The 13,830-nt window shown below is 44.0% G+C and overlaps 1 protein-coding gene across 8 annotated transcripts in view; it reads left to right on the top strand.

Annotated features, from left to right (window-relative positions):
* The window catches only part of RNF145 (ring finger protein 145), a 58,595-nt gene extending 56,686 nt beyond the window's left edge, over positions 1-1,909 (top strand). For all 8 annotated transcript variants that reach the window (XM_075509606.1, XM_075509604.1, XM_075509605.1 and 5 more), the window contains one exon: positions 260-1,909. In XM_075509606.1, the coding sequence (XP_075365721.1) occupies positions 260-703 (444 nt within the window). In that variant the 3' untranslated portion in view covers positions 704-1,909. The remainder of the gene's footprint in view (positions 1-259) is intronic.
* The last annotated feature ends 11,921 nt before the right edge of the window (positions 1,910-13,830 follow it).

The raw sequence follows: 13,830 nt of genomic DNA, 5'->3' as shown, positions 1-13,830 counted from the left end.
AGCTTTTATTTAAGTGTAATAATACCTTATAAACAAAGCTTTTTGCCTAATTTCTAATCCCTGTAATATAAACAGCCAGACCTGGCCCGTGTTTGAATTGTGTGTGTATTCGAATGCAGAGGCTTGTTGGTATGAAGGAAGGAACGTTTTCTTACTTGCCCGTGGACTGCTTCTGTCTCTCTGTGTGGCTACTGTATGAGGGGAAAGGAGAAGAATGGGATTACAAATAATATGACCTGTCTTTTTTTGTGTCTTTCAGGATATGAAAACGGCTGTAATCACGCCATGTAGCCATTTTTTTCATGCGGGTTGTCTTAAGAAATGGCTGTATGTGCAAGAAACCTGCCCTCTGTGCCACTGCCAGCTTAAGAGCCCTTCGCAGCTATCGGGACTGGGACCAGAGCCAGTTCAACAGCCAAATCCTAGTGCAGAGCAAAATACCAGACCTGGAGATGCAGCTGAGCCCCCTGGTGCTGAACATGACAATGGGCCAAATATGAAAGACAGCCCTAGCAAGAGCGATGGACAGGTTGCTGATGGACAGGACAGCCTGGAGGCCTCTGCTGAGACAGAGGGATCTCGGAGCATGGACAGTGACACAAGCCCATGCGAGGCCAGCCAGGGAGCAGCTTGTGCTGCAGAACTAATTGCAGCCCCAGAGGGGTGCCCCGCTCAAGACCCGGGGGTTTGTGTCCAGCTCTAAGGTGACAAAGGCTGACGTGGGAACAAACACATTTCAGAGATCCAAGTTTGACTCAGAAGAAAACCTATCCTTCCACAGCTGTGAAAGAAGTTCAGCTATTAATGCTGGTCAAAATGTAATCTCCCATGCTGATTTTTGTGGGCTGCTTGGTAGTGGTAACTCCAGTGAGACGTAGTAGAAATGACTCCAGAAGCTCTCTGAACTGTGGGCATAGGAAGGATGTCTGGAAATAAATTGCAGTGAAAGAGTGTTTTCAAGACGTAGGTGAGGGATAAGAGGAACAAGAGGTCTGTGAGAGGTTGTAGACAGACGGACAGAATGCTAGCTTTTGTTTTGGTCAGGAAGAGGGTATCGCATACAGCCATGTCCCAGGGTACCTGAGAGGCGTTAAACGCAGTGAGTTGCTAGTCTCTGATTGAGGTGCAGCTTTGGTTGCTGACAAACTTTTTATGGCACGTAGGCAAAAATCAAAGATACAACAGCAGTGATTGTACTAGAAGATGGAAGCACTCTTAATACGTCATGTGTATGCTTTGGGTGTTCTTGGTGGGGCAATTGCATTTGAATTCATGTAATCTATAGTGACTCTTGACTTTTATGATGGAGTCTTCAATATTTTGATGTATATGAAACTTTTGCTAATAATGGGCACAGTCTGGGCTGCATGAAGTAAACTAAAGCTCTAATGAACACTTTGACCTCTGCTACCATGTGCAGAAGGGAAGTGGGATGAGTTTTAGGGCACAGATACAGGCCTTGCAGTACTGTGCTGTGTAATGTTTAATTCTTGCAGCTGAATTAAAACAGTATTAAACTCTGGCGATATTTGCACTTTGGGAATGAGTACATTATTGTGTATGATCAGACTCCGCAAATGCCACTTTTAAAGCTGTTAATAGGTTTGCACCTTTTTTCTTTGACAAGGACATGTCCATACTTAAATTTTTACATGCATCATGGCTTCAAGTAGAACTAGGGTCTGGGGTGGGGAAATAGGTGGGAGTAGGGGGCAGGCAATTTTTTTATGTGAATTTTGATATGAAGAGAAATTAGTCACTTATTTATACGATAGGCTTGACTCAAGTGTTTTTCAAAGTTGGTATTCCTAATGTGAAACGTGATACTATTTTATTTTTAGTAGTAAATTTGGATGTAGACTGACAGACATAGCTGAATGTCTTAATAAATTACATTTGACGATTTTTACACCTCGTTATGTGATTCTTGTACTGAAATTCCACGAATTAAGTATGTGTCGAGAGGCTGTTCTGCAGTAGTAGCTCTCTGTTCCCCTTGGAGATCAGTGGAACTTCTGATGCACGGTTCTCCCCCATTTCCATTTCAGTGCTGTGTGTCGTGGTGGTACCTCCTCGCCTCCTCTGGTCCTTGCCACCTGATCTTTGCCGATACAGACAGAACAGGTACAGACAGAACAATAGCTGAAGACGTTTGCTCCTGGAGGCTGTGCGGGCTGCCTGCTGCTACTGAGCCCCAAGCAAAACCCAAACCTGTTCCCTTCTCACCTGACAGGATGGGAATATCAGTTGCACCATCCTTTGATTCTGTATCTCAGTTTTGTTTCTTGCATGTTGATCAGAAATTTAGGTTTACCACATGCTTTACTGATCATTGCAAAGCTTTTATTAACAGCTGGGTGTGTTTGGGGGGAAAAAAAAAATTGTGAGAAATTTTTTCTTGAACTCTTCTTTTTCACTCCTGTTAATCAGTGGTCTGGGTCCTGCTCTCCCATGCCTGCATTTCTGTGGAATTGAATCTTTCTCAAAAAGTCATTTTGTATGTGTTCAAGCTTTTAACCTACATAATTTAGACTGTTCCCATTCTAGCCAAACTTAAAAGTCTGTGGAGGCAGGAAATGGGGCATTTCTGGGCAGCACTGTTATGGGGCACTCTTTAGTATTGTGAAACAAAGACTTTCCCTCAATTCACAGAATATGTTCTTGAAGCATACTCTCTTAAACCCTGCTTGCTGTCCCTGGGTGCGGAAAGATGACCCCAGAAGTTCCTCACACCAGTGATGGGGAGTTTCCCCTTTGTGTAAGATCACCTCACTTCCGTGTTAGGGAGCAAGTGGTACCCTGAGTAATTGGGAACAGGAGATGAGAAGAGCTAGGCTTGGTCAGTCTTGTGAAGTGGAGGCTGGAGGGGTTGTGACTGCTATACAGATACCTCAGGGTGAATGCAAGGAAGGGAGGAGAGGAACTTGTGCTCATCTACAGTATTCACGTGAGGTCAGTAGGGCAGAAGGGAATCACGGGGATCATCAACTCTAGTTCGTTGCTATCCCACACAGTATGTCACATCATCACTTTCATAAATTTAGGAAGTGGTGTTGAAAAATTAACAACAACAAAAAAAGTTTTGCCTTCACTGTTTATGCTGAGAAACTTTCTCAGCCTGACTGATCTTTTGGCAATGAACCTTTTAATTTCTACCCTAAACTATTCATAGCTAATTGGTAATGCAAAAGCTAGAGGAAAGGACTATGGATTTACACCAGCATCGGTAAGAGGTAAGTGTGCCTGGAGACTGCTCATTAAGAATCAACAGGCCCACAGCAGATTCAACAAATGCACTGTCTGCCAAGACTGCGGATCAGAAATGTGGATGTGGCACTGGAAAGAAGCCTGAAGGACTAGGAAGGTACGTGCTGTCTTTTAGGAGAAATGATGCTGCAAGGCTCCCACTGGAGTGAACCAAAAGCAGCTGTTCTGTGCTGGAGAAGGTGCTTAAAGGTGTGGGGGCTCAGGCAATCTTAGAGTTCTGCATCCTGGCAAGAGGAGCATGATGAGATGAAAACATCTCTGATGCACCGTTTTTAACTGTAAGAAGGATATTTTCAAGAGGCAGAGGAGAGGAAGGAGGGGGAGGCTGCTAGCTTGGAGAGTTCATAGGAACAGGGCTTTCCTTGAAAGATGGAAGTTACCTTCATTAGGTGCCAACACCATTATAAAGAGTTGTTTGTAAGAGCAAGCCAAGGTGGAGTGCGTGCATTACTGCAGGGTTCATGAGGCAGAGCTAACTGGTTAGTAAAATCTGCTGGACTATAAGGTTCAAGGAGGGGTCTGTGTGTGTTCATTTTTGATTTTGTTTTTTCCAACTTAAAAATGCTGACACCATTTTCTGAAAAACTAGGGACAGCTAGCTCTAGAAGGAACTTAAAAATAAGCCTGCAAGGAATGGGGGTGGGTGGGAGATAAATACTGATAAGCCAAGCAGGCTGTATCTTACGGGCCAGGAAGTTCAGGGATGAAGTGAGAACTGCCAAAACTCATGCCAAGTTAGATCTTGCAGAAGAAATAAACCGTAACTTGAAGGGGAACAGGAGAAAAAGGGGGAAGGCTGCTATGGGGGAGCAGAGGGAGGTAAGGAATGAAATGAACCTTCTGTCTCTATGCTCTGTAGACCATCTGGGTGAATGCCTCTGACCTCTGAGCTTTGTCTGGTGCAGAACTCCCTCTTGGACACTGCTTGCTTTGAGTTGATTTTCTTTTTCTCTGCAGCTGTGCATGAGTAAATGGGAGAAAAATGCTTTTTGAGTGTTTATGATCAGGGTATAACTGTAAGCTGAGGCTTGAAATCATTTTCATGTGGACTCCTGATGGTGGTGTGATTGACGAACATTTGGACTCAAAAAGATGCTTCCAGCTAGGTGATATAATGGGAACAGTTGGGAATTTTATGGCTGGTTGGTTTTTTGTTGGAAATGGGAGCACTGATCACATGGTGTGATGGTGTGTGTCTAGTCAGTCCTATCGAGTATCTCAGTGATGCTGATTTATGGAGTCCATTGCTCTGGGCATAGGGAAAGGTATTTACACAAGGTGAGATGACTCCATGAGAAGAGCAAACAAGTCTGTGGCTAGGAATTTGATTTGAAAGCCTTAGTTTGAATTGCATTGCTCTCAGCTCCCTTAGCTTTTGGCTGTTTTGCAGCAAAGAGTCTATTTCCTTCCTTGTTCCTAGTGAAGCACTTCATGTTATGCCAAGGCAGAGAGTTCTGTAAATGCACAAGGTTTTCCAGCGTGGGAAAACCTCTTCATTCTGAGCCCCCTTCTTTCCTGATTATTTTCCTGATTATTAGAAATTCAATTTCTAAGTTACCTCAATCCTTTTCCTAAAATAGACCAGAGTTTGGGCTTAAACTATCTGAATGTTTGAGAACAAACTTGTAACATTTTTCCTAACTGGCAGGGACAGTTGAGGAGTTTGATTTCAGTTGGTTCAAAATTCAAATTATCTCTAGCAAATAAGATATAAAATACAAGAAAGTTTATATCAATGTCTAAAAAAAACCAAAAAACCCCATGCTTGGGAGGGAGAACTGGCTGCTCAAAGCATGTTGTGTTGTTGGGAAGCCAGCTGCATCTGAATGAAAGTAACCAAATTAGAGTGAAACTGATGTTGCTGGATTTTGTTTGCGTCAGGAGAGCAAACGGCAGGAAGCCCGCTTGGTTTGAAGCAGGCAGTCTGTCACAGCTTGGCGCGGTAATCGCTGGGTTGGAGGTTCTCAAGAGGGAACGGTCCATGGACCACTGCTGGTTTCTGCTGCTCTGAGGAGGGCTGTGGAGGCAACTAGTGGATTGGTGCTGTCTTTTTTCCTCCTGCATGTTAAATTTGTATGAAAAGACCTTTAAATAATTTTCCAGCACTACTTTTCGGTCACTGCAGTGTCTGGGGCTGTTGCATATTAGCTAAGTCTGTCCTGTAAGGATTGCTTATTCTAAGTCTTGCCTGTGATGTCACCCCACAAAAACATTTGTGGGAAAGATTGACAAATACATTGCCCTACTAATCTCTTTGGCTTTGCTCGCACTTAGAAAGGTGTCAGTAAATGCAACTTTAAACTCAGTTTTTCTTAGGGTTACAATACTGAGTTTAGAAATGAATTGGTCCCCATTTTTGTGATAGGTATGTTCAGGCACATTGAAGATCACAGTTCACTCCTCCACACCTTGAAGAGATCAGTTTTCTTTTTGACAATGCCTATTTATTTTAACTATGGCTATTTTACTTATTAGCACCCTGCTAGAGTCCAAGGCTAGAGGTGCGGTGATGTCTCTCCTTGGTGCGGTTTAGCCCTGCGGCACTGGACGGCTGTGCCTGGGAACGCCTAGAGCAGAGGTGGAGACTCTGGCCAGGGAAATTCCATCTGTTTTCATAAAGGAAGTTATGATTCAGCTGATAAACCACTCAGCAAATGTATTATGTGGCTCTAAGTTATTGATTATTCTCTTGAAAACAGACACTGTCTTTTAGAGAGAAAGGTGGCCTGCAAAACTTGGGGAGCTCTCTACAACTTGGAGTGTAGTAAACAATGCTGAGAGAGCATATCTGGCACACACATAAACCTAAAGATGACTGTCCTGGTTAAAGAGATAAGATGTAAAAGAAACACAATTTATATGCATAAGAAACCAACTCAAAGTTTTTAAAAAAAAGACAAAAAAATATTTCTATGTGTTACAAGTAATTAGACACAAATTTTCCCAGTGGTTGCCATTTTCTGGAGGCTTATAATCCACATCCTTAAATAAATCTGGTAGCTGAAACTCTCTCAGCTAATACAACAGCCAAAGACCAGACAATCTGCAGAATTTTGCAGCAACAGATGTGAAAAGCCCAGGACTGCGATGTGGATAAATGACTTAATTCTTAGGAATTTAAAATGTAAGACTGACTTAATTGGATAAAAATAATCAATTGAATAGGTATCTGGTATTTATAAATGAAATGATATACAGTTCCTTAATTGACCATAGTCTGAGTTTTCTTTAAATTGATTGTTTGCTTCTAGCTTGGGGAAAAAATGCCAGCTGGAATGCAGAGGGATTAAGTTTTATTTATTTTCCTTGCTAAGAGCCACATTGTGCAATTGAAAAGGAAGTGTCCTTGAAAGATGGGTTCCTTTGTAAACTCTTTCAGCCCTTGTTTGTTTTCAGATGGAAATTAATTTCTCAAAAGCCTTCCATGTTAGAAAGTGTGTGTTGATAAGTAAAGAAAAATGAAAAATTGTAACCTGCTAAGATACCTCTAGTTTTCAAGATAAAAATCTTTGCATGCATGTGGTTGGGTTTTGGGTATAGCTGATCTGGTCATCTTGCTGGAAAAAAGGCTGGTAATGATCGTCATCTGCACAGGTGGTAGGAAACAATCAGTGGGAGAAACTCAAACCCAACTGTTGCATATTACTAGAATTCTTCATTGTGCTTTGATGTGCTTAAGTATTAATCTTAAGTACTGCAGGAGATGCAACCAAGTGTGTCAGCTCCTTGTTGAGCTCGATGGGTGCAGCTGGGGGGTTCTGGTCTGTGCCTGTTCCTGTGTCCAGCTGTGATACATGGCAGTGAGGATTGGCTGAACTGGGTAGAGGCATTTTCACAAAAACTAGGCCGGGGCAGCCATTTCTCACCAGAGTTACAGTTGCATGTAAGGTGGATCTGGTAACTTCCAGGTCCCCATTTTTTTCTAAAGGTGTGGAGCTGGAGAGAATAATTAAAGGAAGCTGCAGGGTCACCTTTTCCCTTCGTGTGGATGAGGAATATAAGCTGAGTTCTGAAAACTGCCTGACCCTGGAGGCAGGCGTTAGCTCTGGGGTGATGCGCTGCTGGTGAGCGGCCGTAGTTTTCTCCATAGGCTTGTTCACAACAGAAAATACAGGTCTTACCCTCGTGGGGTTTTATTATCTGGGTCTGTCTGTGCACTGATGGGTCCTGAATTGTCCCCTTTGGTTTCAGACACAAGCGGGCTCTGTATCTATTTGTGCTGTGCTTTTATGGGGGTGCAGGCAGTGATGGCTGCGGTAGGTTCATGCTCCTCTGATGTTTGATCCCACAGTCTGAGAGCGCAACTTTTCCCTGAGCAGAAAACTGGCACTAAACCTGTGCTTCACTCCTGAGAATCCAACCCTTTAACACACGTCCTAAAGACGTTCAGACCCTTGCATAAACATCTGGATGAAATTAAGCCCCGTGCTTAGACTTTGCCCCTCAGGGTCCCGTGCAACGGGACTCCAAACTTCCCAAAAGCTCGGGGTTGCTTTCCAGAGGGTTCACTTTTCTCCTTTGCCATTACAGATGAAGAGGATGGAGGCAGGATGAAGTTGGGAAGGGGGTGAAAGCCCGGGGAGAAGCAGCGGTCAGGTGCCGGCAGGCGCGGACAGCCCCCGCGGTGGCCACGGCGGGGCAGTGCCGCTCCGTGGACCGGAGCCGGCGGGGGGGGGGGGGGGGGGGGGGGCACGGCACCGGGGGGGTGCCTGTCGTTGGGGTTTTGCAAATTTAAACAGTACCGGGGAGTCTTACAGGGAACAAATAATAAAAAGAATTCCACGTTTGAATTCACCAACTAAAGCCCGAGTGAAGCTGTGCTCCAGCGCGTTCTGCACGATGCCAATGCTCTGCTAACGGTTCATGTCTGCCAAGTTTGCTGGGAAAAACGGGATTTACACTTACAGGGCATCAGAGATCTGCTCTGACACCGGTGTTTTTCTTTCAGCTTGGAAGACGTTTTTCCCCCCTTTCTTCAAAACCAGATAGCATAGTCGACTCCGTTCTCAGCGACAAAGCCATTGGGTGCCACGAAACAATTCCTTTTTGGGGGGCTTCCCACAGATGAATTTATATGATAGAAATAATTTGATTGGGGTCAGGATTTCTGCTCAATATAACCCAAGGGTATCCTGAGAATTGCTTGGATTCTGGTGAAATCCCACTGGGTGCCAGTCAACACTGTCCAGCTTCAATTATGGGTTCAGGTATTTTTTCCTCTTCCCTTTGCACAGGGTTTTAAAGCTGAGATGTGCAAACACAGGCCATTGTAAAACACTCCAATGGGAGACTGCTCTTCGGCTCCCGGAATACAATATCTTTTGCCTTCTTGCATAAATATTTTAATTGCTAATTTGCTGGTCTCATTTAACACAGATTTGGCATTTATCATTTGAATTTAAACTTGTTAAAATTGACAATTTTCTTGGCTACCTATGTTAATAATTTAAAGGGAAAGCTCATTATTAAATTATTATGGGTAATTATTTTGTAACTAGTGTGGAAATTGTCATTTCTGCAGCCTTAAAAGATCCTAGAAGAAGCGCGTGCGGATCAATATGGATCAAATCCCAGAAAGTGTAAAGATGCACCGGAACAGTGTCTTCTGTATAAAATGTTATGTAGCTGGGGGAAAATGTTAAAATTAAAATATAATGCTCTATACTTGCAACTCCAAAGCCTTGGAGACTGCTGAAGCAAAGTGGTGTAGTTGGAGGGTCATAACAGCCTTTTCAACTCTGGGTTTCGATTCTTTCTGAAGCTGTAACTGGGACACTGGTGGGATGGGGTTTGGGTGAGTGCACCTTGCAGAGCTCAACAGGAGTATTGTATACGATAAGATGTTTTCTGCGTGTGTGCTGGCTATTCATGCAATACAGATGCTGTGGGTCTGCCAGATGCTGTACAGCACCCCGCTGCCTTTTGCATGGCTAGTGGCTGTTTGTCCAGCACTTTCCTAGCATGTCTGAGACTCCTGGAATAATGAAAAAAATGGTTTTGCCTTAATTTTTAGTTTTTCCACCTGGAAGCTATTGAGTTAAAAAAAGTGACTGCTCCAAATATTAAAGTATGAACCCTTGTTCTGGCATGGAGTGAAGCACAGGCTTCACTGTTTGCAGAGTCCGTGGCCTGAGAAGAGTGCACAGTGCATGAAGTGAGCACTAGCACACGCGGAGCAGGATCAAGGCTACTGGTAGCAGTTCACATTGTTCCTGGGTGGCACTGATACTTTTTACTTTGCAAGATGATGTCAGGTGGTGGTTAATGCTCCGGATTCCTCTGAGGCAGTAAGTTTGTTTTCTCTGAGAAATAATGCTTAAGTGTGATGAATAAAATTTTAATTTCCAGATATCAAAACTAAATGCAAGCAAGAGGGGCATATCATTTCTGCGCACCCTGAAAAAGGTGACTGTCAGTTCTGTTTTCATTTGTCAGAGAACACACTTGGGGCAGTGTTTGCAGGCTGCAGTTTGGGATCTGTAACTCTGGCACTCCCATCTAGCACACACTGTACCTACTGAAATGACGGGCAGAGGTAGGCTGAGTCCCAGTCCTTCAGGATTTCCAGTGGTCAGATAAATGCTGCTGATTTCAGTGAGTCAGTGCTGAGCTTTGCTGGGGAGAAAAAGCCCTGCTCCTGCCCTGTAAATTGTGCAGAGGAGCCTTTCCCTGGCTGCAGCACCAGACTTTCCATCCCTGGTTCGTGCTGCAGTCAGTGCTCATGTGTGTTTGCAGGTACGGTGCACCCCTGCGCACCGGCCCCTGGCCCCAGCAGCTGCCTCCATCGCTTACACAGAAGCACTTGGCAAAAGCATTTTGCGTTTTGGCGGTGACATAGTCATCATAGACGTAATTCCCTTAAAAAGGATGTTTTGAGGCGCAAGGCGTGTTACTGAGGTAAGCAATGCCAGCATGGCCCCTCCGGTGTTCCCCAATTTCTCAGCATCCGGCCAGCGGTCTCCACAGCTGGATTTAGCCCACAGCAAAAATGCGGAGAACAATGAGGTGTAAAGTCAAACCCCCTCCCCGCTCCCGCCAGATGGCCCTCACGCTTTTTTAATTTTACTCTAAATGGCTGGTAAACGCTCTGCAAGCACTTGGTGAGTTTACAAGGGATGCAAGTCTTTCCTGTCACTTTATTTTGGGACCGTGCAGCATGGACTCCTGAATGGTGCCAACACCCGTGGCAGACCCCCCACACCTTTCTCGGTGGTCCCCCTGTTTTCCTGGGTCTGTAGGTCGAGTCCTGAAGGTGAAGCACTGAGGGACTTCAGGAGGGTGCAGAGCAGGTCCTGGAAACGTTGCTAAACTGGACCTACGCACATGTGTGTTACAGACCGTGTCTAGCATGTGCACCTGGCCCTGGCGCTAATTTGGAGGCAGGCTGGGCTCCGAAGGGCAGGCGGCTGTTTCTTGCTCAGACATCAGCCCTCAGTCTCTGCCTGTCAGCAGCTGCCAAATTCTGCCAGCAATGCTTTACACTTTTTGAGAGCAAAGGACGATTCGGGAATTTCTGAATTAGGCAATAACTTATTTTCCTGTTGATCTCAAAAAAAAAAAAAAAAAAAAAGAAAGGACATTTACTAACTCCTTACCCCTTACCTTGACATCTGAGTTTCAACTTTATGGTAGTGTTATAATATTGAGAAATTCAAACAGAACTTTTCAACGTGCAAAATTGTGAATTCCTCAGTTTTGGCACCAGTATAAATCAGTTCGTGATCCTGGATTTCCTAATGTTTGCATCTTCCCCCCTACACCAGGATCATTTTCCCTTTGAGAACAATACCGGATTTGGCACTCTCGTACTGTACTGTTACTAGAGTATTTTAGTGCATTAACTAGTAGATTTGTTTATGCACAGAAAGGTTCTGCCCAGACATCGGTACCGTAAGCTTTTCCATCTGCATGCCCCCATCCTGACCTCGATCTACTGTAGGGCTGTGGAGGGCTTGTTCACGCTCCAGCCTTGCAGGCTTTTCTATCAGGATTAGCTTTAAGGGGCTCAAGTTGTTGAAGGGTTTTTCTACTGATAAATGGATTGAGACCCATATTTTAATCTCACGTCATCAAACATTCATCAGATACTCTTGGTCATTACTGACAGAGCCAGGTTTGAACTAGTGACCTAGCAGTAAAAGGTCCCATTAGCAATTTCCTTAAACTGTCAAGTTGGTGCATAACACAAATGAAATGCGATGGGATTTTTTTTTTCCCACAGATAAAGGCAGTGGATTTCTGCCTAATATTTATTTACTAATGACTGTATTACCAAAATACTCTGTGTTAAAGTCTTCGTGCTCTCATGTTAGCCAGAAATATGAAGAAACACAAAGATAGGGTATATCACCCGAATGCAGCCCCTCCGCATACGGCAGTTGCGTGGTCCGGCAGTGCCACGCAAACTTCACCCGTTTGTTTCTGTGAACGGGGAGAGTGCTGGGGAGTCCCGGTGGCAAATCCCATCCTCACCGTGCCAGGTGCAGCACACACACCCCGTGCCAAGACGGATCCGGGCTGTGTGTGTTGCTCTCCGTAAGCAGTAACAGTGGAGAGTGACAGGCATTTAGAAAAGCTTCTTTGGCTCACGTCACACTGCACTGTTCTTTTACCAGCAATTTTTGTATCCAAGTTCTTTCTCCCTTTACAGAATCATTTGAAGAAATAATGTGTGAGGGGAAAAAAAAATTACCTCCGGCAGTCATGTTATAATGGCTCTTGTGCTGACAGCCCTTTGGGAACAGTGGCAGCAGCAGAGTAAGTATATATGACATCTTTGTAGTGATAAAGAAACAAATAAATGTTCCCATTAACACTCCATCAGGTCAACAGCTATTCCAGACCAACATGATGTTAGAGGAACCGGGTTGATTCATATCATCTAAGACACACTTCTCTTGCAACATATCTTCTGGAAGGCACATAAAACAGAGGTCCTGCTCTAACCAGGTGGAGTCATTAAGGAATCAGTGAACTTTTTACAAGTTGCTTGAAATAGCCTGGCTAGAATCCAGCTCTGGTGCTGTTGCTGTGTCTGTTTAACAGTTCCTTCATCACACCATGACAATGACTCTGTTTCAGTGCTGGAGGAAGAAATTTCTCCATATATCGTCTGTAACGCATTCTGGGAGACTTCTGAAAGCTTCCTAAGCCCTGCAGTGAGATCGGTGGGATGTGAGCCTTACCATAACAATCTGCTCAGGAAGCATGAGCAGCATTTGTATATCATCCATAATGAATGTGTGTGCATATGGAACAAACACAGATGCCTGCTCAGACAGGCTACCCTTTTCCTATGGAAGTTAGTGGGAGCTGTGCTTGAGTAAGGACCAAGATGTCTCATTCCCTGCACAAATGCTAAGTAGTGAACAGCACCCTCCAAAATATTTCTATTCAGGAGAGTTTTTAAGCACACTTTAGCTCTGCTGAAATGCAGACTTTAAAACAGGTACAGACTTTATAGCTAACATGGGATCACCCAGAGTTCCTAATGAGGGTGATGCCTCCTTCCCATGTAATGGCAACTGCCCAGTTGTCTCTTTACCAGAACTTTTATAACTTATTCTCACAGGTTGAATATTTTTGAGAAAAGGTCCTAAGAAGGGATGTGAGAAGTCCAGGTGGATGTTCTTGGTCTCCCTCAAGTTGCAGAGATCCTGGACGAAGACAAAAACAAAGAAATCCCCTGTTCTGGATCACACAAAGCAGGGACTTGAACTTCGAGTCATCCAAAGCTCTGGAAAGTACATATAAAAGTGAGTATCCCTTTGTATCTTAAGCTTCCTTGCAACCATAACACTTCTGTGCTATGCTCTGGCAAAATCTCACTGGTCAAAGGTATGCCTCTGGCTCCAGGCAAAATGTCTGAGCCCATATGATGAACTTAGTTCTGCTTCTGCTGAAATCATAAGACCTTCTGATGTTAACATGAATGCCAGAGAAAATAGGTTTCAAAATGGTCAGCACAAAAAGAGCAGCCAAATCCTGAGCAATCAGGTCCTAGACATAGAGAACTTAACGCTTGCTGAGCCAGCAAGTTATGTGTGTCTCTCATCACTCCCTTGTTTGAAGGAAGAGCCTGAGATTTTGGGGTACACCCTTCAAAAGAGCTTGTGCACCTTTAAAGTCAAAATCCCAAGATGCAAAGTCCTCAGAGTTTCTGTAAGTGTTTAAACAGAGATATATATTCCTGAGTCACTTAAATACTTCTGATAATACTCAGTCTTGATTCAGCAAAACATGTGACAACTTTAGTAGATGTTTAAATCCATTCCGTGTAATATGCTTAAACTCATCCTCTCAGAGGGAGGGAACGCATGCCTCTAGGTTTCTCCCTTCCCTCTTAAATGGGAGACATGTACATCTCCCTGAAGCCAATAGCAGTTGATTATATGTTTACATGCTGTGCTGAACTGACAATGTAAAAATCATAGCAAGATTTTGTGTGATAAAATAACCATAATCTGTCCGGTGGCTGCCAAAATAAACAAATAAATACAAGCTAACCTTAAACGTATTGCAAGCTTGTGCCAGTACTGTAGGGAATGAAAGTCTGCAGCTGCC

This window comes from Mycteria americana, chromosome 8 (assembly GCF_035582795.1).
Source record: "Mycteria americana isolate JAX WOST 10 ecotype Jacksonville Zoo and Gardens chromosome 8, USCA_MyAme_1.0, whole genome shotgun sequence".
Taxonomy (NCBI): Eukaryota; Metazoa; Chordata; class Aves; order Ciconiiformes; family Ciconiidae; genus Mycteria; species Mycteria americana.
The sequence above is the reverse complement of the archived record's forward strand: the minus strand, read 5'-3'. Positions and strand labels throughout refer to the sequence as shown.